General features: G+C 44.3%; 1 protein-coding gene across 7 annotated transcripts in view; it reads left to right on the forward strand.

Annotated features, from left to right (window-relative positions):
* CGNL1 (cingulin like 1) overlaps positions 1-22,197 on the forward strand; it is a 174,038-nt gene that overhangs the window by 80,942 nt on the left and 70,899 nt on the right. For all 7 annotated transcript variants that reach the window (XM_034938830.3, XM_055099046.2, XM_055099045.2 and 4 more), the window contains one exon: positions 4,267-4,479. In XM_034938830.3, the coding sequence (XP_034794721.1) occupies positions 4,267-4,479 (213 nt within the window). The remainder of the gene's footprint in view (positions 1-4,266; positions 4,480-22,197) is intronic.

A 22,197-nucleotide genomic window follows, 5' to 3' on the forward strand; every position in this document is an offset into this window, starting at 1 on the left:
GCTCTGGTTGTTTTTCTTTGCTTTAGTTTAAGGAGGTGGACCTCCTTAAAGGGCCTTCCAGCCAAACACAGTGCTCTGTTTTGTTGGCATCTGTACTAGGCTGTTTTCATGCTGCTGATAAAGACATACCTGAGACTGGGCAACTTACACAAGAAAGGGATTTAATGGACTTACAGTTCCATGTGGCCAGGGAGGCCTCATAATCGTGGCAGAGGGTGAAAGGCACCTCTCACATGGTGGCAAACAAGAGGCGTGAGAGCCAAGTGACAGGGGTTTCCCCTTATAAAATCATCAGATCTCCTGAGACTTACTCACTACCACAAGAACAGTATGGGGGAAGCCACCCCCATGGTTCCATTATCTCCCACTGGGCTCCTCCCTCAACATGAGGGAATTATGGGAGCTACATACAATTCAAGATGAGATTTGGGTGGGGACGCAGCCAAACCATAATAGCATCTAATGGATGAACTCCAGTGTGACTGCTTGCTTCTCAGCCTTCTTGAGTATGTAGTTTTGTGGTCAGGTCTGTACTGACCATAGTGAAGGGAAGGGGCATTAGGACCCATCTGGGTCCCATTCTTGACTCTACTGCTTATAAGGCTGTGTGGTCTTAGGCATGTTAGAATCTCAGAGCTTCGTTCGTTTATGAAGAATAGTAATCTTCATCTCCTTGAATATCCATCTCTCTGGATTGTTAGAAATGCTCAGCACAATTCTTGTGATGTATAAGGACCAAACACAGTCAACTTTTCTAGCTCTCGCCACTCCCAGACAGCCAGTTTTCTCTTGTTTTCTTTAACTGGATTCCATAGAGAGGCAAGTTGACCTCTAATGGATGTATACTTATATTTTGAAGTTTATGTATTTTTCTCTCCCTTCTTTGATTGAAATAATTAAGCCCCGAGGTGATGGAGTGAAGTTTTTGAGACATCGTTTACCTTTTAGTCTCTACTCTGGAAAACTTCAAGTGCTACTAAGTGATATGGTGAGGTGTAATCTGATTGGATTTGTGCTGCACAGTCCACTTAAGCAACAGATAACAGCATGTCGTTGCAGAACGGACCATAAAAACCTCAGTCTTGACATGCATTGGCGGCAGCACACGAAAGGCAACACAAAACATAGAGATATGCTGGAAAACATAAGTGTGGGGAGAGGAACTGTCTTATCGTCCAAACAATTGAGAAACGTGTGAGAGTAAAAGCAGGAAACAGGGGTCAGAATCACAGGGCCTGCACTAAAGATTCTGGCAGGAGGTTCCAGGAAGCCCTGGGGGGTAGCCGGAAGCAACAGTAATTCAGGAGAGACTCTGATCTTCCTTAAGAAGGGGCTGGGCAGCGGCAGCAGGGCGTCCTCTTTGATAAATACGAGGACAGGGTATAATTTCATAAGATCTCTGTGTTTGGTGCTTTGAAAGAGCCAGAGCTGGCCTCGTTACCTGCATGGGTCTCTTGACATTTCATCTGAGCTTGTCAATGCCTGCTAGTTAGGTTCTTGATGGGCAAAATCTTAGTCTGTGCAATGCAGCCCCACCCTGGGATTGTAGAGGTTCCCCTGGTTCGATGGAGGTGCATGTCCTAGAGAAAATGAAAGAGATCTCATTGTCGGTTATACTTAAATCAATAAAATGTTTCTTCCCTCATCAGAGACACAATTCTGGAATGGAAAATAGCTTATCATCTCTGAAGCCTTGGGTCCCCAGGTGGCAACCATGCCTCTGATTCCCCAGGGGTTCCAAGAAAACAGGTCGTGTTCTTATGCAGAAGCCACAAGTGAAATAACTGACGAGTTTAGAATTCTGACATCTCCAGACACCTGCTGTACTGCACTTGTTTATTTATATCTGAACAGATAAGTGCTCCCAATATTAATCTATGCATCAAAAATATAATAAATCAGATCTGTATCCTTCTTTCAACAAGGATAAGTAGGGGAGTCAAATGCAGATGAGAAAAATGATTAAAATATATAGAATGTAAAATAAAAAGTGTTAAGTACTGTGAGAAGAACAGCTAGAGTGAGATGGGTATTCAAGAGGGATATTCAAGGAAGACCTCTTGGAGGAGGTCTTACCATATCTGGGTCTTCAAAGATTTTCTGAAAGGCAGGGAGAGATGGGCCTGAGAAGGGAGAAGGGCACTCCGGACTGAAGATGCTGCATGGATTGCCATAGAGGCTGTAGGTGAGAGCCTGGATGCGGGGAACAGCTGAGTGGTTATCATAAACCACCTGCACAGGAGGTGAGGAGGGCTTTACCCAGGGAGGTGACAGAAAGGATTGAAGATGTTGCAGAACTAACTTTTTGGTTATGAGAGACTAGGACGAGAGAAAGTCAAAGTCCTGCCAAGTTTCTGAGCTTGAGTGCTGAGGGGGCAGGTGGTGCTTTTCACAAGAGCAAAGAACAAAGGAAGAAGGAAGGAAGGAGCATGATGAATTCTCTTGATATTGTAATCTTACTGAATCTGAGGTGCCGCAGGACATCCAGATGGGTTCATCTAGCAGGTCTTTGAATGTGTTAGTGCAGGTTTGAACTCAGAGAAGGGTAAGAGGTAAAGGTTTAGGAGTCATTTACATAGAATTAATAGTTGGAAAAACAAAAATGAGCTTGCTAAAAGAGAATAAAGAATGCAAAGTTGCAATCTTGGAGATCATCATAGATTTTGGGAAGAGGGAGTGAAAAGCCAGAAAAGATTATCAAAGAAGAAACAGCCTGAGGGAAGAAAACAGGAGCCTGTGTTATCTTGGCATTACAAGAAAGAAGGGCATCTTAGAGAGACAGGAAGGGAGGATGAAAGAGGGGTAAAGAAAATTGACAACTGCGAAGAGGCCATCGGATATGATTAAAGGTCACAATGACCTTGCAGGGGACTGTCTTGGTAGAGCAGGGACAAAAGTCATACAGCAAGAGATTAAGGAGTGAATGGGCAGTTGTGAAGTAGAGGCAGTGAACAGAAATGATGCTTTCAGACATTTTGGTGGTGAAGTTTGGCAGGTAGCCAAGATTCAAGAATATGGATAGGAACAAAATGGCAGAAAGAAAAGACAACTGTATTAGTCCATTCTCACACTGCTGTAAAGATACTACCTGAGACTGGGTAATTTATAAACAAAGGTGGTTTAATTGACTCACAGTTCCGCATGGCTGGGGAGGCCTCAGGAAACTTCATGGCAGAAGGGGAAGCAGGCACCTTCTTCACAAGGCAACAGGAGAGAGAGTGAGCGAAGTGGGGAAAGCCCCTTATAAAACCATCATATCTCATGAGAACTCACTATCACAAGAACAACATGGGGAAAACTATCCACATGATCCAATCATCTCCCACAGTGTCCCTCCCTCGACACGTGGGAATTATGGGAATTATAACTCAAGATGAGATTTGGGAGAGGACGCAGAGCCAAACCATGTCAATAACTGATCGAGTGAAGACTGGGAGCAGGCTGGCAGGGGACAGTGCATTCTCTGTGGAGGGACTCTGGGTGGAAGAAGGCCTGGAGTGCAGAGAGGGGTTGAGGTGGAGAGGGAGCCAAGATGCCCACATCTCTCTGGCTGAGGGAAGAGCAAAGGTGTCTGTGAAGGCGAGTCCTGAGCTGGAAAACTGAGAAGGTCTGGGACAAAGATGCTGGAGGGAAAGGAATGCCGAGCCTTTGGCAGGACACACTGGGCTCAGGTAATGTGATTTATAGTGGAGCCTGTTGCCCCAGCTTTGGGACCTTCCTCATTAATACCTGGCAGTTAAGAAGGGGAAAATATGAATATTGTGCTCTGCTCAGATGGGCAAATGAGATAGAAGAAAAACAGGCAAAGTTGTCCTGAGTACGAGGAATGTGGATGAAGGGTTTGACCACACTCAGGGTCCCAGGGGATATGAAGCAAGGTAGGCAAGCTGGCGTGTCCCCCGTGAAGCAACAGCACACACAGGGCAAGAGCAAGGGCAACAGATCACTGCACAGAAGTGAAACGAGATGGAAAATACAGACGTGTTCCCCAAAGCAGTGAAATTTACATTAGTTTCCCCTTTCTCCCTCAAATTCAATCAAATCTCCAAGAAGCAGAGACAGAGGAATCCAAGGGAATGATAGCCTCTGAGAAATGCAGGGGGAGAGGAAGAAATGGTCTAAACAGGTGTGCGGGATGAGGAAGGAGAGAGTGGCAAGGCCAGGTGAGATGGCTGTGCACATGGGGACCGAACTGGAGGGGAGATACAGGGCCTCTCAACAAGATGTTTCATTGTCACCTTCTCCCGTCGTGTTTCCTCTCTCTAGGAGCTCTTACAGGCAAAACAGGATCTTCAAGATCTGCTGATTGCCAAAGAGGAGCAAGAAGACCTCTTGAGAAAGCGAGAGCGTGAACTCACCGCCCTGAAGGGAGCCCTGAAAGAAGAGGTTTCCAGCCATGATCAGGAGATGGACAAGCTGAAGGAGCAATATGATGCTGAGTTGCAGGCCCTGAGGGAGAGTGTGGAAGAAGCAACCAAGGTGAGGGATGGGGCAGGAGAATCTGGCTTGTGAACAGATGAAAGGGTAAGACCCTCTCTCCCACACCACTGCAAATTCCCTTCATTCCTTTTAATTAGAGAGTGAATCTCAATTCATCAGATCATGGACACAGAGCTTATTAACAAAGAATAAGCTCAATGGTCTTGCTATTGACCTTCTAAAGTCTATAAACTGAAATGTTGGTAGGGACACTGGTTAAATCCTATTGCAGATGGGGAGATGAAGAAGCTGCATATGAACACTTGAGGTTCTGCAGCCCCTTGCAGAGTGGAGGGATGTACTCTCCCAGGCGTTCCTAACGGTCAGAGGCCGAGGGCATTGTGTGACCATGTTAATGGGCAGAAGTGCAGACGGGACCCAGATTCCTGGAATCCTTCATCCCCCACCCTAGTCTGTTCCTTTTGATTTTGTGTAGCCTTTTGTTGGACAATTCAGGTTCTTTTCTCAGCACAGTTACAAGAGGGTTAATTGGCTGAATTGCCCAAACCCTTCCAAGATAATTTTTCTCTTAATTGAATTCTTGGCTCCTACAAATAGATTCAAAATTATGCTGAAGTCTTTTGGGGCAGACGTCATACTGGCTGTTGAAGAAGAGAAAAACAATATTTTGAAGGGGAAAATGGTTTGAAATGTCATGCCATCTTTAGGGAAAGAGGGGAATGACAGATTGTAAAATTTTCAGAGACTCTGCAATATATAGGTTAAAAATGATGAATAAAGAATTCTTGATATTGTTTATTCTGTGATGATTACAGTGACAGCTCAGAGCTAGTAGGCCCTCTCTCCCCTAAGCCCTATGGTGATTCACTGATTTTCAATTATGGCACAGTAATTGCAAATGACAAGAAATGAAAGATGGGTTTGTTTGTTATAACAATAAAAAGTCTGGGAAATAGACTGTTTGGGGTTATTACAACTTGGAGACCGTTTTTAAAAGCCTCTTGTTGATTTCCCTATCTTACTTTTTTTTTAGATTTGACTGAATTTGAGGGAGAAAAGCGAAACCGATTTAATTTTTATTGCTTTGAGGGGACATGCCTGTTATTTGCATCTCATTTCATTTCTGTGCAACAGCCTGGTATCCTTGTGATCGATCTTTATGTGCTATTGCTTCATCAGGTACATGCCAATAGGCTACTGAGTAAAATTTTTCTACTTTGGACCCATATCTTTATCACCCTTAAATCTTGCCTCAAAACTTGACTTAATGTGGTGTATTCTGGGTGGCTCCTTTAAGCGCAGTTGAGAATAGTGTTGGGGGATATGTTTGTAGTGATTTAAGTATAAGGAAAATCAAACTTGTGCCTCACATGGGGTGGGGGCTGTTTATTGGAAGCTTCCAGGTTCTCTACTGTCAGAGATATGTAAGTGAGGAAAGGACACATGGTAGGTGAAAGGATATCTTTGTTGTATGGAATTGAGATCATCAGTAGAGACTTATGTTACTGCATTTTGACCTGTTCAAATGTCTGCATTATATATTAACTCATAGTATTTTCATTATGCCATTTCAAGAGCGATAACTACATTGACCCATATCAGTCTGTAAAAACGAAACAGGCGAAGTAGTCAAGACGTGTATCATTGGCAGAGAATGGACAGTTTCCAGGCACCGGGAAGCTAACACAAAGGGGTTCGCCTTAGTACCCACTGGGGTGTGGGCCAGCAAGGGCTGTTTGTTCCAGGTTGTTTTCTATACTGCTGCCAGCAACTTTCCTTACAAAACCAAATCTGATCGTGTCAGCCTTTGCTTAAGTAACTTGCTTGACTCCCCATTGCCCCAGATTTAAGCTGAAAATTGTTAGCATGGTAGGGAAGAAGTCCCTTCTCTGCCTAACCCATCTCCAGAAAACTCTGTATCTTTCAGACCTCTCACCTCTTCATACGTGTAGAGTGACTTGCTCCTACTTTGCCATCTGACCAGGCTGTTGTCCTCCTGCAAGAATTTCCCCAAATGTCGTCTCTTTTATGAACATGCCCTAGATACCTATACTCCCTTTGGTGGAGTTAGTTGCACCTTCCTTCACCTTCCTTAGGGTTTCTGTGGAACCCTGGCCATTCTTCTACTGTAGTTTGTATCATACCCTATTATAATTTCTCATCTTGTCTGCCTCCTCCATTAGACTCTGCACTTCTTAGGCATAGGGGGCACTTTTGTCCTTTTTTTTTTTTCCTGAGAGGGAGTGACAAACTCTAGTACCTCTGGGGCCAGACAGGGAGCATAAATGAGTAAAGCACTGAGTCTGTTATTGGGATGATAGGAGGGTATGGTGGGGACTGTGACAAGCTGGCTGGAGGGCACGTCCTTTGCTGGAGCAGTCAGTGGCTTCTCTGCTCCAGCTTAGAGTTGCCAGTGAGGGAATGCTGGGCCCATGTTGCTAGATCTTTCATTTTTTTCAAGAAGCCAGATGTCTGGATGTTTCTGTGAGATCTCCCAACTTTTAAACATATCTTCAAATTACAAAATAAATAAAGAAATAAATAAAATAACATAGACCATTACACCCCATATGCAAGTCAAGAGCCTGTGCTCTTAGCCTCTTGAGCTCAGCATGGTGCCTGGGACATAGTCACATCCGTGCAGTGTCTGGCAAGTGAAAGTTAGTTTAGGACAAATTTCCTTTCTGACTGGGTTTTCAGTCCCTGCCATGTAGTTCCTGTTGAATTTTTTCAGTGGTGATGTGGGAGTTCTTTTCGGGAACTCTAGTAGTATTCTCTGAATTTCTGTGCCTTGCTTTTGAATTTCTCTGCAGTTTCTTTTCCTTTCCTTTCCTTTCCTTCTTTCTTTCTTTCTTTCTCTTTCCTTCTTTTTTTTTTTTTTTTTTTTGAGATGGAGTCTTGCTCTGTCACCCTAGTTGGAGTACAATGGCACGGTCTTGGCTCACTGCAACCTACACCTCCCAGGTTCAAGCAATTCTGCCTCAGCCTCCCAAGTAGCTGGGATTACAGGCATGTGCCACCACGCCTGGCTAGTTTTTTTGTATTTTTAGTAGAGATGGGCTTTCGCCGTGTTGACCAGGCTGGTCTCGAACACCTGGCCTCAAGTGATCTGCCCACCTCGGCCTCCCAAAGTGCTGGGATTACAGATGTGAGCCACTGTGCGCGGCTTCCTTGCAGTTTCTTAAAGAGGATCCTGATTGTATTTTTTCACCATATTAGCTTTTGCTTCTGAAGGTGGCTGCTTAACAAATGTGATAGAGTCATATTTCATGGGGGACAAATGTGTCAATTTAGTAGATGGATGCTGTTTTTGGTTATATTATTTATGTCTTGGTATTATAGAATAGAATATTAAGATTATTAAATATTTGGAGGAGAGTGAATTAAATATAATTTTTAAATCTGGTAAATAATGTTTCTTAAATATGTGCTCTTACACTTAGATTTTTCCTGCCCCAGGGGGAGAACCCACCCACCACTATGGCTAAAAACTGACTTTTTTTCTTTTTTTTAAGATGGAGTCTCACTCTGTCGCCCAGGCTGGAGTGAAGTAGAATGATCTTGTCTCATTGCAACCTCCACCTCCTGGGTTCAAGTGATTCTCCTGCCACAGCTTCCTGAGTAGCTGGGATTACAGGCATGCGCCACCACACCTGACTAATTTTTGTATTTTTAGTAGAGACGGGGTTTCACCATGTTGGCCAAGCTGGTCTCAAACCCCTGACCTCAGGTGATCCGTCAGCCTCAACCTCCCAAAAAAAAGGACATTTCTTTAAGAAATTTTATTGCATTAAAAAGTTTATTACTTCAACAGGTCTTATGAAGCAGCCCAACCTTCTGTCATCAGTTTTTCTTATTCTTGCCACTGCCCCAGTGTCAAAACCCCCTAAAGTGCTATTTTATCGTTGTAAAATAACCAGCACTTTATCCTAGCTTGAGCACTAAAGGTTTTACATTACTAGAACATTTGGTGAAAAATGTCAAATTATATTTCGAATGTTGTACAGGTATTCCAAACAGATAATTCTGTAATAGTGTATTTTGTAAACCCATCAGCCATATCTTTTAAAGAACAGATTGATTGCTCAGTGGGTGGAATTCATGAATGCCTATGTTATGTGGGGTTTCCTCACCCAGCAGAATGAATTGCATCTCACTGGCAGAGCGGTGGAGGTTTGGGTTATAATGTGCACTATTTAAGTTCTCTTCTTATAGAGAAATGGATCTTCGTAGTCTGTTAGGAGATTATATCTACCAAACATTCTTTTAAAGGACTAAGCCCTTAAGCAACTTATTTCATAATATGCTTTTTTTCTCTGTTTCTGGTCATTTTACACTTTTTTTAGTTTTAAAAAGGAAATGTCTTCTTCTTCCTTGGGTTTGTGGCCATGGCTGGAACCCTTTAGAGGAAATGGGCGCTCAATAGGGATGTGAATGACTGCCATCTGGGAGTAAAATTAACCTTGTTCACAGCTGTTGGCTTCTTTTTTCCAAACCTAACCCTTCCTACCTGCAACTCTTGTGCAAAAGAGAAGTACAGACAGTATAGTTTCTTGAAGTTTCTCAGAAAGTAGGCTCAGCTCAAATTCCAGCTCTTCCAGGAACTTCCCTCGCTGCCTTTTGGACCTTACAGTTTCTAGAGACCTGGTATTGTTGGCAATTTTGCTCCGGGTTTTATCTTCCCTGCCATACTAGGTACTGTCATCATCTTCTACTTGGTAACACCATTGTGCTTGGTACTTAATAGATGTTTAGTAAATGTTTGTGGGTTAGATGAATGAATAGACAAAAAGGGAGATGTCTTTAGAGTCCTCAACAATCTGAAAACCAACCATTAGACTGTTTTGGCTTTTAATTTATAAATTCAAATTACTTCTCATGAAAATGAACAAATCTTGTTTGTTAGGAGCAGTATCATGATGTTAATGTTAATCTTCGAAGGAATAATTTTGCATCTAAGAGTTGCAAGTATTTTGATGCTGATAAAAAAGCCACTTTTATTTTTGTGCCAGATAATATGACTTTTGGGCCATTAGGCACTTTCAGTGTCCAACATACAGCAGTTATGCAACAAATATCTCCCAAGGGAATGGATGAGGGAGAAGAGGAGGGAGGTTGAAGACATGTGAGATACTCTTGCCATCCTTCATTTCTCCTTTTGCATTATTTTTAAATACAGCACCTACAAACTGATTTACTGAGCAACTGCCAAGTACAGGGCATCGTGCTAAGTTCGTGAGGACTATACATATAAATCAGGTGGAATTTACCCTTCCAGGAGATTGAAGGGGAGATATGTAACTCTCAAGCGGATTATAGACAAGAGTAAATGACCCAGGTGAAGTGGAGATAAAATCATATAGGAATCCCCATAGGAGACCCCATGGCTGTGCTTAGGAGGAGGACTGGTGGCAATCACGAAAGATTTTAGGGAGGGGACAGTATTTGAGTTGGATTTTGAGTGATGTTTGGGCATGCAGGCTGAGGACATTTTGGGTACTGAGTACAGCATGAGCAATACCTTGTAGGTGGGAAAGTGAGATGTCTGGGCTGGGCTTTGTGGAGAAAATGAAGTTAAGGTGGCTACAGATTCAGAGACTTAAGGGGCGGGTGCCGAGATCCAATGTGTGGACCGTGCTCGGATCCCAACTGAAACAAACTGACTGTAAAAAACAAAAATAGCTAAAATCATTGGGAATGTTTTAACACTCTATATTAATGATATTAAGAAACTAAACAATTTTTAAGGGGTGATAGTAGTGCTATTGTTTTTAAGAGTCTCTGTCTTTTTTTTTTTTTTTTGAGGTGGAGTCTGACTCTTGTTGCTGGAGTGCAATGGTGTGATCTTGGCTCACTGCAACCTCTGCCTCCTGGGTTCAAATGATTCTTGTGCCTCATCCTCCTGAGTAGCTGGGATTACAGGCGCCTGCCACCACACCCCACTGATTTTTACATTTTTAGTAGAGATGGGGTTTCACCATGTTGGCCAGGCTAATCTAGAACTCCTGACCTCAGGTAATTCACCCGCCTTGGCCTGGCGAAGTGCTGGGATTACAGGCATGAGCCACCATGGCCGGCCAAGTCTCTGACTTTTAAAGAAACATACTGAGGTTTTTATAGGCTGTCTGAAATTTGCTTTAAAATAATCCACTTTGTTGGGGGAAGTCAGTGGGGTATGGATGAAACAAGATCAGCCATGCATTGGTGTGTGTTAAAGCTGGGTAATGGGTAGATGAGAGTTAATTACCTATCCTCTCTACTTGTTGCAAATGTGTGAAGTTTTTTCTTCCTTTTTTTCTTTCTTTCTTTCTTTCTTTTTCTTTTCTTTTCTTTTTTTTTTTTTTTTTTTTTTTTTTTTGAGACACAGTCTGGCTCTGTCACCTAGGCTGGAGTGCAGTGGCACGATCTCAGCTCACTTCAACCTCCGCCTCCTGGGTTGAAGCCATCCTCCCACCTCAGCCTCCCAAGGAACTAGGACTACAATTACACGCCACCACACCTGGCTAGTTTTTGTAAAGACAGGGTTTTACCACGTTGCTCAGGCTGGTCTTGAACTCCTGAGCTCAGGCCATCTGCTCACGTCAGCCTCCCAAAATGTTGGGGTTATAGGTGTGACCCACTGCACCCAGCACTGAAGTTTTCTTTGGTAAAAAGGTTGCGTGTGTGTGTGTGTGTTAAAGAATAAACAAAAAGAGTTAAAATAGGAAAGGTGGGGTGGGGTGAGATTATGGAGACTATTTTTAGTTGGTAGTCAGTAAGGGAGCAATGATGTTTCTTTTATTAGGGACTGATATGGTTTGGCTATGTCCCCACCTAAATCTCATCTTGAATTGTACTCTCATAATTCCCACATGTTGTGGGAGGGACTGGTGGGAGATAACTGAATCATGGGGGTGGTTTCCCCCATACTGTTCTCATGGTAGTGAATAAGTCCCACAAAATCTGATGGTTTTATCAGGGATTTCCACTTTTGCACCTTCCTCATTCTCTCTTTACCTGCTGCCATCCAAGACGGGATTTTTCCTCCTCACCTTCCACCATGATTGTGAGGCTTCCCTAGCCACGTGGAACTGTAAGTCCAATTAAACCCCTTTCTTTTGTAAATTGCCCAGTCTTGGGTATGTCTTTATCAGCAGTGTGAAAACGGACTAATACAGAGACCTAATGTGGGGACATTACTTGGTGGTGATGTGACCCGAGGCTGCAGCTAGAATGGTTAGAAGTAGAGAGTGAGGAGGAATGAGCAGGAAGTAGGGGCTGACTGAGGAGACCCCGCAGGGAGCATGGATTGGGGTGAGGAGGAAGAAGAGAGACAGCTGACCTGAGCAGGCATCGTCTCTGGGTGCCTGGAAGGGGGCTGTACTGGGAATGGAAAGGCTAATGAGTTCATCTTGAGGTCCTGGGGGCCCTCTGTGTGAACAAAGAGTGAGGAGCAGGGCTGCCCTATCCATCTGGGAGTCGTTGGACGGAGTGTGAGCGAGTGACAGAGAGAGAAAGAAGCGAAGGGGGCCGAGGGCCTGAGGAGGAAGAGAAGACACAGACACAGAGACCTGAAGAGAAGCAGCCACATCCAGTGACAGGAAAGCCAGGGGAAGGGCAGTTCATTTGACTTAGTTAACAGTCTATTGGGGGAGTTTCTAAAAGGAGGCTGTTTTTGCATTATACATGTCCATACTGAGTTTCTGTACTTTTGTCTTGTCTGTTCCTCATACTGTAAATTCTTTCTGCCTATATTTTATATTGTCTAACCCTTGTAAGAATTTTGTTCAAATTCAATAATGTTGAAACTTTTCTCCCCCTTCACCACCACCCTCCAATTTTGGCTGTGTGTGTGTATTTTACCCAGCAATTTGGAAATGTCACTGAGTCTTACAGAAATGAATATATGTTTTGGTACCGTGTTCCCACGTCATTTCTAGTTTTGTCCCTTCCCTCTTTCCTGCCAATGTCTGAACAGGTTCTTCCAAAGCATAAGGTCAGCAGAGGGTCAAATGGTAAAACCAGTGCTAATCTCAGGATCAGTGGAATCGCTTCCCTTAAGACATGGCTAATTCAGTGTAAAATCTCATTTCTATCTTCTCCAAGGGAGCCAGGTTAGCTAGGGAAACAGCAAAAATTCCTCATTTCCTCTGCATTTTAACTTCAAATAATCAACTTACCCTGAATGACGGCTACTGAGAGCTGGAGAAGAGGTGGGGTTTGCAATCAGGTGCCCAGGAAAAGGAAAATATCTCTTTTCCACAGACTCAAGCCTGCCTAGAGTGACATGGAACTTTCCATAGGCAAAAGTAAAATGGGAAGATTCAAAGCTAAAAAAAGATCTCTTTTTTTTGTCTCTCTCTTTTTTTTTTTTGCCTGCCCCAGAAATGGCTCTTTTAATAGTTGTATAACTCTTCTGCATCTTGTATTGATTAAAAAGTATATAAATAAGAGGTCTAGAGTGGTGTCCTGGGATGTTCCTTTTGAACCCATCACAGGCCCAGTGTCCCATTCTGTGGCTGTGATCCCAGGTGCCTCCCATGTCCTGAGAGTCAGTGGCTGTCATGAAAAAACTCTGGGGGGCTGGGTAATGGACAGATCTCTTAGCGGGCCTCCATGAGGGATAAACAGAGCATCTCTGCAAGTCACTCCTGGTGTTTTACCTGAGCTGCCTAGAGTCACTTGCTGTGGGTTAGGTTGTAGAAGACAAAGATATGCTGGTTTATCTTTAGATATGCGGATTCATTTGCCATCAAATGCCTGAGTGTGTTTTCTGTGCCAGCGCGGTGCTAGTCACCAAGAATATAAAGGCAAGCAAGCTGTGGTCTCTAGCTTTGAGGATCTTATGTGGTCTTGTGGGCAGAAAGATGTGCAAGTAAAATGACAAAGTTATGGTTGCTGTGGTTGAGGTATGTGCAGAGTAGGAGATTAGGAGAGGTTTATTGCTTTAGGTGGCAAAATTCAGGTGAGAAATAGCATGTCAGTTCTGTGAGTTGACACCCTAAGTGCTTTTTATGTACCAAATACTTAAGAATTAGAAAGAAAGAAACGTTCCTCTTCGAAGAACCTCTCTAGGAGCTTTGGGACGTTGGTGTACCTCGAACTTGCTGACTTTGTACCCAGCTCCTTTTGGTGAAACTCAAGAGTTAACAATTAGAATTGCTAGGAAGACAAAGAAAAAATATTGATTTGGCTGGTGAGTTAAAATACATTTCACTTATTCAGTAAATCAGCTTCCAGTTACAGTTCAGATTTCCAGAGGGTAGGAGCTCATAAACTATTTCTGAGGAGAGCCTCTATCTTTCCTGGCTAGGATGACAGAATAAAGGGCTTCTCTTTCCAGGTCTACCATTAGGGCTTTTGGCGAGTAGATTTAGCATCTGCTATTCTGTAGAGAGGATTTTGGCTTTAGCCTCACAGTGCAGGAAGAACTGATGGAGAATTCCATTAGGAGGATCCCTCACATGGAGAGGTAGGACACTGGGTAATTTTTAATGACCCTACCTTGGTGCTTCATGAACATGTTTAAGCAGGCTGGCATTTTCTAGCAGTTCCAATAAGGAGCAGAAGGTAGGGCTGATACCCAGGGCACCTCGATGACTCAAAATCACAGCAAATTCACAGGCAGCGTGCGGAGAAAGTGACAAGACTTAGTTGGGTAGAGAAGGAGGTAATGCGCTGGAAGCACAGCTGAGGAGCTTGGTCGCGTGGTCAGGCTGCCTATGCCTAGCCTTCGGGGGGCCTCCTGCTCACCGATGGAGTGAGGAGGGCCCTTGCCTGTTTCCCACCTGTGATGAACAGTGATGAGGAGAATAGGCTCAAACCACTCAGATTTCGTGTTCAATAGTCAGTGTCAATGTCTAACTGTTGGGAATGGATTGTTGATACAGCTTTTGGAATATCCATCCAATAAATAGTTCATTTATGGTCATTAATTAAGCAAATATCTAAGGAGCATTTTATTTATGTCAGGCACTGCGCTGGGTTGTAGGAATAACATGGAGAAAAGGGGTGAGAAGGACGTTATTCAGATAATCACATGGATAAATGTGTGATTTTCTGGGTGTGGTTGTGCACCCTGTAGTCCTAGCTACCAGGGTGTGTGAGGCAGGAAGATCACTTGCGCCCAGGAGTTTGAGTCGAGTTGGGTAAGATAGCAAGACCCCCATCTCAGAAAAAAGAAAAAAATATATACATGTGTAATTCAGATGTGATAAATGCTTTGAAGTTCAGGGAGGGAGAAAAAGTTTCCTTGAGGAAAACGATGATGGAAATCTGAAGGATGAATGGGAATTAACTAGATTTTTAAAAATCCTGAGACTGGTCCAAGCAGAGGAAATAGCATGTGCAAGGGGCTTGCAGCAGAAAGGAGTGTGGTTTGTTCAAGCTGTTAAACCATGGCAAGTGAGGCTGGGCTGTGAAGGGTGGTTGAAAGTCTGGTACGAGAGGAAGTAGAAGCAGATAGGGAACAGCTCATGCAGCCTGTATGGAGCATCCGAAGGACAGATTTTTAGAGAGAGAGACAGACAGACAAGCAGGTGTGTGTGTATGTGTTTTTGTGGGGGAGTGTGAATGTTTGACACAGACAGATTACTTCCATGGAAAAGTGCCTGCTCTGGGCTTGACCAGTGAGGTGGGAGGCCCTGGGATGGTTCGTTCATGCTGACACTTAGGATGGAGGCACGGGATCTTTGAGGTCTCTTCCACAATTTCATTCTATTTTTAAAGGGATTATTACCTGTCCCTGTCTCTCCTGACTCCTGTGGAGAAAGGGATGGGAATAGGATTACGTAGGGCCCCATTTTCCTTATGAGTTTTTGCTCCTTGCTAAGTGCCAGCCTGCTGAATTTATAACATGTGTCTTTGGGCAGGTGGATGAGAGTTGATAGGGCTTATAGCTGAAGGCAGAAGTTTGGTATGCTGACGGAGAAGGTTTGTAGGAGGAAAGTTTTTATTTGTTTCTTGCCTAATAAGGCTTTTATAATGGGTCAGTGCTGGGAATACCTTTAAACACTTACAGAAGCAGAGAAAGTAACGTAGTGGGGTGCTTGCCTATCTCCCCATGTGGAGTGGATGTTCTGAAATCTCTGAGCCATCCATGGACACTGCCCAGAGTCTGGAAGTGTGAGTAACAAAGGAGCTATGGCTACTCACTGATGGCCCTACACCAGATGCATTTCCAGATGTGGATATGGTCAAGCCACAAGAATTGGGTGGTGCAGTGAGTGGGGCTATTATAAATAGCCTGGGACAGTCATAGCCACCATAATATTGCGAACAGTTGAATCCTTAACATCTAAAGGAAAAAAGCTTTAATTTTATTATTGGAAATCCTATTCAATCTATGTTATACTCTCTCTGACCCTCTAAATTCTGCCTGATGGATATTTTTCTAAAGGCTTGCCAAGATCATTAAGTAGATTTTTACTTGGTGGAAAAATTTGGCGTTATAATTTGATCACTTTAAGCAGAAAATGGAATATGTCATAAACTCTAAATTCATTAGACAAGAACCAGTATGGAAACAGGAATACCTACAGTGGCAAAGTTAATCAGAGTGCATAAGGCATTTACAGTAGCCCATTGGCCCCCAGTGACCTGAGCCTTCTGGTCCTCTTGCTCCATTGTAGTCCCTTCCCATGTCGAAAATGTTTGATTTGTGTAACTAATAGGATATCATGGAAATGATGGAGTGTGACTTCCATTGCTTGATCATAAAGGACATGTGGCTTCCTCCTTGCTTTCTCATGGATCTCTTGCTGTGGAGGAAGCCAGCTGCCATGTTGTAAGTGCACTTAAGCAGCCTGCGAAAAACCCCATGTGGCAAAGGACTGAAGCCACCTGTCAACAGCCATGTGAGTGTGCCATCTTGGAAGCAGATCCTCTGGCCCCAGTCAAGCCTTCAGATGACTATAACCTTGACTAACATCTTGACTGCAGCCTCATCAGAAACCCTGAGCCAGAACCGCCTGATTGAGTCACTTCTTCTTTTTTTTTTTTTTTTTTTTGTGACAGAGTCTCATTCTGTCACCCAGGCTGGAGTGCAGTGGTGTGATCTTGGCTCAGTTGCAACCTCTCCCTCCCGGATTCAAGTGATTCTCCTGCCTCAGCCTCCTGTGTAGCTGGAACTACAGGTGTGCGCCACCACGCCTGGCTAATTTTTTTATTTTTAGTAGAGACGGCGTTTCACCATATTGGCCGGGCTGGTCTCGAACTCTTGACCTCAGGTGATTCACCCACCTTGGTCTCCCAAAGTTCTGGGATTACAGGTGTGAGCCACCGTGCCCAGCCTTTGAGTCACTGCTTGATTCCTTACCCTCAGAAACTTTGTGAGGTAATGTTTGTCACTTTAGGCTGCTAAGTTTTGGGACAATTTGTTATGTGGGAATAAACAACTGATACAACATTTTGACAAACCATCTCTTTGAAGCTGCATTTTCTGATAGCCGCTGGTTCTAGCAGAGCCCACAGCATCCTGCCATGCCCTTGGTTTAGTCCTTGTTACGCTGGACTATATCTCTTAGGTGATATGTCATGCTCCTCATCTTGAAGGAGGGGTGTCTTGTCCTTCGTATCGTCAGTACTTTGCAGAATGCCCTGTATTTGCTGTATGAGTGAATCAGAATGTGTAGAGGTAAATAAAGGACACCAGCATAGTTTAAGGACAGGTCAGGGTTTTAAACCCAACTTTGTCATTGACTTCATAGAATTCTCCTAGTCTTTCTCTGTTTTTATTTCCTCTCTTGTAAAGGGATACTATTTGTGTTATAAAAACCATACATAATATATTGCTATATATGCATATGTGCTTGTGCACATATGGATTATTTCAAGAGGGAGATAACTAGTCAATAGTGGTTACTTCTGGGGATATGTAGGGGGATGGAGTAAGAGGAAAACTTTCAAAAAACAGTGTATAAACCTTTCATATCTTTTGAATTTATTCCATGTACAGTTAAATAAGAGTATTGATCTGCACCTCTCCTAAGGCAGGTTAAGAAGAAGTCCTAAGTTTAGTGAAGTATTTTTAATTTTTTGTCACTGAGGGCCCCTGCCTCTGCCTTGACCTTGACCTTCACCTTCTATCTGCTACCCAGGTCTGTGGCTTCCACATCCACAGCAGCTCAGTTCCATCCTCTGACCTCCTTTCTCACAGTTGCTGCCCTGGTTCAGGCCTCAGCAGCCATCTCCCTATTTCCCCAACTGTGTTGCCGCCTTCTGACCACACCACCTGCCGCAGGTTGGCCACCCTCACAAGTCCCTGGTGGCTTCCCTTCAGTTACAGAGTCCTGCCTGGTCTCCAAGGCCTGCACTCCACCACCTGGCTCCCACCTGCCTTTGCAACCCTGGCCCTCACTGTTGTCCCTGGTGAGCTTGGTGCCAGCCACACTAAAGGATTCCCTGTCACCTCCACAGAAGAGTGTGCCCTGTTACTCCATATTAGCCACCTCTGGGACTTTGCTTTGCAGTCCTGACCTGCAAGAAAGGACAGTCCCCCCAACAGAGACATATCTGACCGAAAATGTCAATCATGTCACTCTGAGAAACTGGGATCTATGTATATACAAGTGTGGTGTGTGTGTGTGTGTGTTTTCTTTTCTTCTCTTTTTACATAAATGACTGCTGTGCAACCCCAAGCCTAGTTAATGAGCAATAGATGGAGTGACTGAATACTTTTGATACACCACATCTCTGATCCTGAAGAATCTTCTTCTTGCAGTGGGGAAAATAATCCTCCCAGGGCTGTACGTATTCTAGCCTCAGACTGTCTTTTCTGACCTGCTGTCCTGTGCTCTCTCACTGGATTCTCTGTGTGTGCCCTAGTGGTCTCCCTGCTTTCTTTCTTCTTTCCCCCGGCTCATATTAGCCTGTCTGTCCCCAACATCCTTCACCAGCCCCCGAGCTTTGGTCTCCGCCATTTAAAATCGTGCCATCCTTCATGGCTCAGGTCAGATGACCTCTCCTTCTTGGGTCCACCCAGCAGCTGCTGTTCTTTCTCATTGAAATCCCCAGGGTCTTTTGTCCCTCGGGTGACATTTATTGTGTTTTGCTTTGCCTGTAGTTTTTGTTTGTTTACTCAACATGTCAAGCATCATGCAAAATCTGGGGTGCAGAGATGGACAAGGTCACCTCTGCTCTCAACTCTTCCCCAGCCTAGTGCCAGAGGCAGACAAGAAAGCTGACAGCCAGTTCGGCGTGGGGCATGAGAAGCTGGCATATGGCACGGAAAGCAGAAGTTCGGAAAAGGGTGACTTTGCTCCGTGTAGGCAGGCCGGGGCGGGTTCCTAAGAGAGAGTGAGGCTTGGGTGAGTCTTGGGGGCAGTGGGAATTAGCAAGGTGACTTATGGGTGGGCAAGGACATTCTAGACGCAGGGAACTTCTTGAAGCAAAGTATGTCTTGTTCTCCTCTGAGACTTGAACACCTCTTTAGGGGTAACCATTTTCCTTATTCATTTTTGTGCCTTTTATAGTTTTACCTTAGACAGCTAATAGTTTTGTTTGCATTCATGTATTTATTCATTCAACAAATATTCTTGAGTGCTTATTTACTTAAGGTACTGGATAGATGTAAATGGATTTAGGCAAATAGTTGGTGACAGATGAATTCAGTAGAAACCATCAGAGTAGTAGGCGGCCTCTGAAGTGATTAGATGTGGTTTAGTGAGTTTTAGCTACAGAGTAAGTCATGTGTTCACGGTGACTACACGTTAGAATTCCGGAAATGTGGCCCAGAACAAGTCCAAGTTAGATGCAATGGAAAAATCCCTCTGTCCGAGTCATCTCTAGGGAACAGAACTTGTTTGAACCAGCATTATTAGTTTAGTTTCATGAAAGACAAAATAAAGGGCAAGGTGTTTGCTCCACAGGGTGACTGCAGCAGTTTTCACAGTAATGAATAAAGTAATGCTGTTTTGTCAGCAGTGAGTAGGAGTTGGGGACTGGGAGAAGCTTGTTCCATTCCTCAGGAAATTCCAAAGTCATGCATGGGCCTTATCCTTGGGGAACTTACAGATGAAGGAGAGAATATGGCCAAGCACACATATTTCTCCTTTTAACACTTCCCTTCTTTTTCTTTCTTTTTGTTTTATTTGTTAAATTTCTGCACATGTTTCTCAAGTGTGTGGTCTAGTGGGAAGAAATACTGGCAGTCTCTGGGTTTAGGGAAACATTGAGTCCACTTACAGTTAGAAATAAAAGGCTGGACGTGCTTCAAAGACTTTTTGAAATAAAGCTAGGGACAAAGAAGTCAAGCAAATAAATGATAGAGTCCAGAGAAGGTGGCATTAGAGATAGATCTGAAAGCATTCAGGGAGACGTGGTGCAGGAGGATGTGAAAATCTTGTTTTTTCCATCCCTGAATTGTCCAAGAGCCCAAAGACATCTACTCTGCAAAGTGTTTGCTGGATGACAGTGCAATGAAGACTTAGATGCTAGTAAACTTCGTTGGAAAACACTGGGTTCTTCATGTATTTGGAGCAAGAACCAAGGCATTAGTAAATTTTGGAAAATAGGCAGTGAGGTTGTCCGATAGAGTCCATCTGGGGAAGTATTTTGGGCCAGTTGGGTTTATAACTATGACCCTAAACTTGAGTCCAGCATATGCCAAGTCCAAAGGAAAGGTATGTTCTTTGGACCCCTCATGCTCTCTGATTTACAGGGACCTCTTTCTGCCTGGTCAAGGCATTTCATGACTCTAAGCCTATGACTTTTTGTGAGAAGAAGCCTTCCATGGCTCCTTTGCTGCTTGGTTTCGGGGTTTTGGAGGCACCAGGATGCCAGGCTCCTACCCTGTGTGCAGCGCTTCCTTCTCCCCGTCCCATTGTGAACTGTTTCCCTTGCAGGTTAAACTCATTGCCACTTCCTGTAGCTGTCTTAGTGACCCTTCAGGCCAGAAGCAGATGCCTGTGCTGTGTACCATGCCCCTCCTGCTGCTGAACTGGAGAGAAAACGTGACTGGCAGGTGGTGAACTCTCTGGCTGATTCAGGCCCAGTGGAGAAGGAGGGTTAATAATTTACTTTGCCCCTGTGTAGCCACTGGTGTTGACCTTGACAAAACACTAGTAGAAATTAATTAGAGTCTGGCCTGTCATTTAACTAACAGGATAGTAAGGCCCCAAAATGACTTCTTGTTTTGAGGTTAATCCTGTCTCTGAGTTTACGGCTGACATTCCTGTACATCCGGCCCTGTTTGCATCTAGCAGCCAGGACCGTGGGCTCATGGTGTTCATGGGGCTCACAAAGAGGGCACACAAGGTCAGGGGCCTGGCTCTCCATGGGAGCTGCTCATTGTGGTAGGAGGACAAAGGCCACAGTGATCAAGATGCTCTGTAGGAGAGGCGGCAGAACAACATGTGGGCCTGGTAGATATTGCAGGTGGAGAGCCTCCCCGTCCCCCATGCTTCTTTCATTTTAAATTCACAGTTTTTGTTTCTTGAGAAGTTCCGAATCTTTTGCCTCTGGTGCTGCGAGAAGGTTCAACTGATTAAACATCCTCAAGTCAACAGCACAGCTCCTTCTGGAAGGCACTTTAACTGGATGGGATCCTCTCACTGTAGACATTGCTACCTCCCTTCCCTGAAATAAAGCCTGCTCCAGAGCAATGATTGTCTTGTGGTGTGTTGTGGAAAGCTGTTAATAGCTTAAAAGGTCTCATTAGCTGCTAGATAGGCCTAGACTGTGAAAGGATACATGGTGACCCAAGGGTAGATTCCTTTTTTGAGAGTCTCGCACTGTCACCCAGGCTGTAGTGCAGTGGCATAATCATGGCTCGCTGCTGCCTCAACCTCCCAGGCTCAAGTCATCCTTCCAGCTCAGCGTACCGAGTAGCTGGGACTACAAGTGAGTGCCACTACCTCTGGCTACTTTTTGTATTTTTTTTAGAGATGGGGTTTTGCCATGTTGCTCATGTTGGTATCGAACTCCTGGGCTCAAGTGGTTCTCCCACCTCTGCCTCCCAAAGTGCTGGGATAGCAGGTGTGAGCTACAGCTCCTGGCCCAGATTCTTACCTTATTAGGGAGTATCTAAATTAATCTGTTTATTGATCTCTTAAGTAGAATCTGATTAATTGTCCATCAATAGCTAGCTGCAAAGCACTGCAGAAGCCCACTTGCCACTCTCCTTCCCCCAGCTCTCCAGGAAGGTGGAAGGAGTTGTTTGAGATGGTTCTGACATCCAGCTTTTGGGTCCCTGGTTTATTGCTTTTTCTAGTACATTGGCTGGCACCTTTATCCAGCCAACAAATACATGCTCTGTAAACATGCATGTACTTTTGGAGAAGGCAGTTGGACCAAGGTGAGGGTGTGGAGGATGGGAGTGAAAAACAGAGTAAGCCAGAAAAAGGGGTCATGGGAAAGGAAGGGCAGGAGCTAGAGGGAAGAGGCCTGGGGACTGACTAGTGCCCAGCAATAGAAACAATCAGCATTAGAAACGGGCAAAGGGGCTGGGCATGGTGGCTCATGCCTATAATCCTAGCACTTTGGGAGGCCGAGGCGGGCAGATCTCCTGAGATCAGGGGCTCAAGACCAGCCTGGCCAACATTGTGAAACCCTGTCTCTACTAAAAATACAAAAATTAGCTGGGCATGGTGGTGTATGCTTGTAATCCTAGCTAGTTGGGAGGCTGAGGCAGGAGAATCGCTTAAACGCAGTAGATGGAGGTTGCAGTGAGCCGAGATTGTGCCACTGCACTTCAGCCTGGGTGATGGAATGAGACTCCTTCTCAAGAAACAAAAAACAAAACAAAACGAAACAGGCAGAGCAGTTTGAAGTATGATGGGA

The sequence above is a fragment of the Pan paniscus genome, chromosome 16 (assembly GCF_029289425.2).
Source record: "Pan paniscus chromosome 16, NHGRI_mPanPan1-v2.0_pri, whole genome shotgun sequence".
NCBI classification, from domain to species: domain Eukaryota; kingdom Metazoa; phylum Chordata; class Mammalia; order Primates; family Hominidae; genus Pan; species Pan paniscus.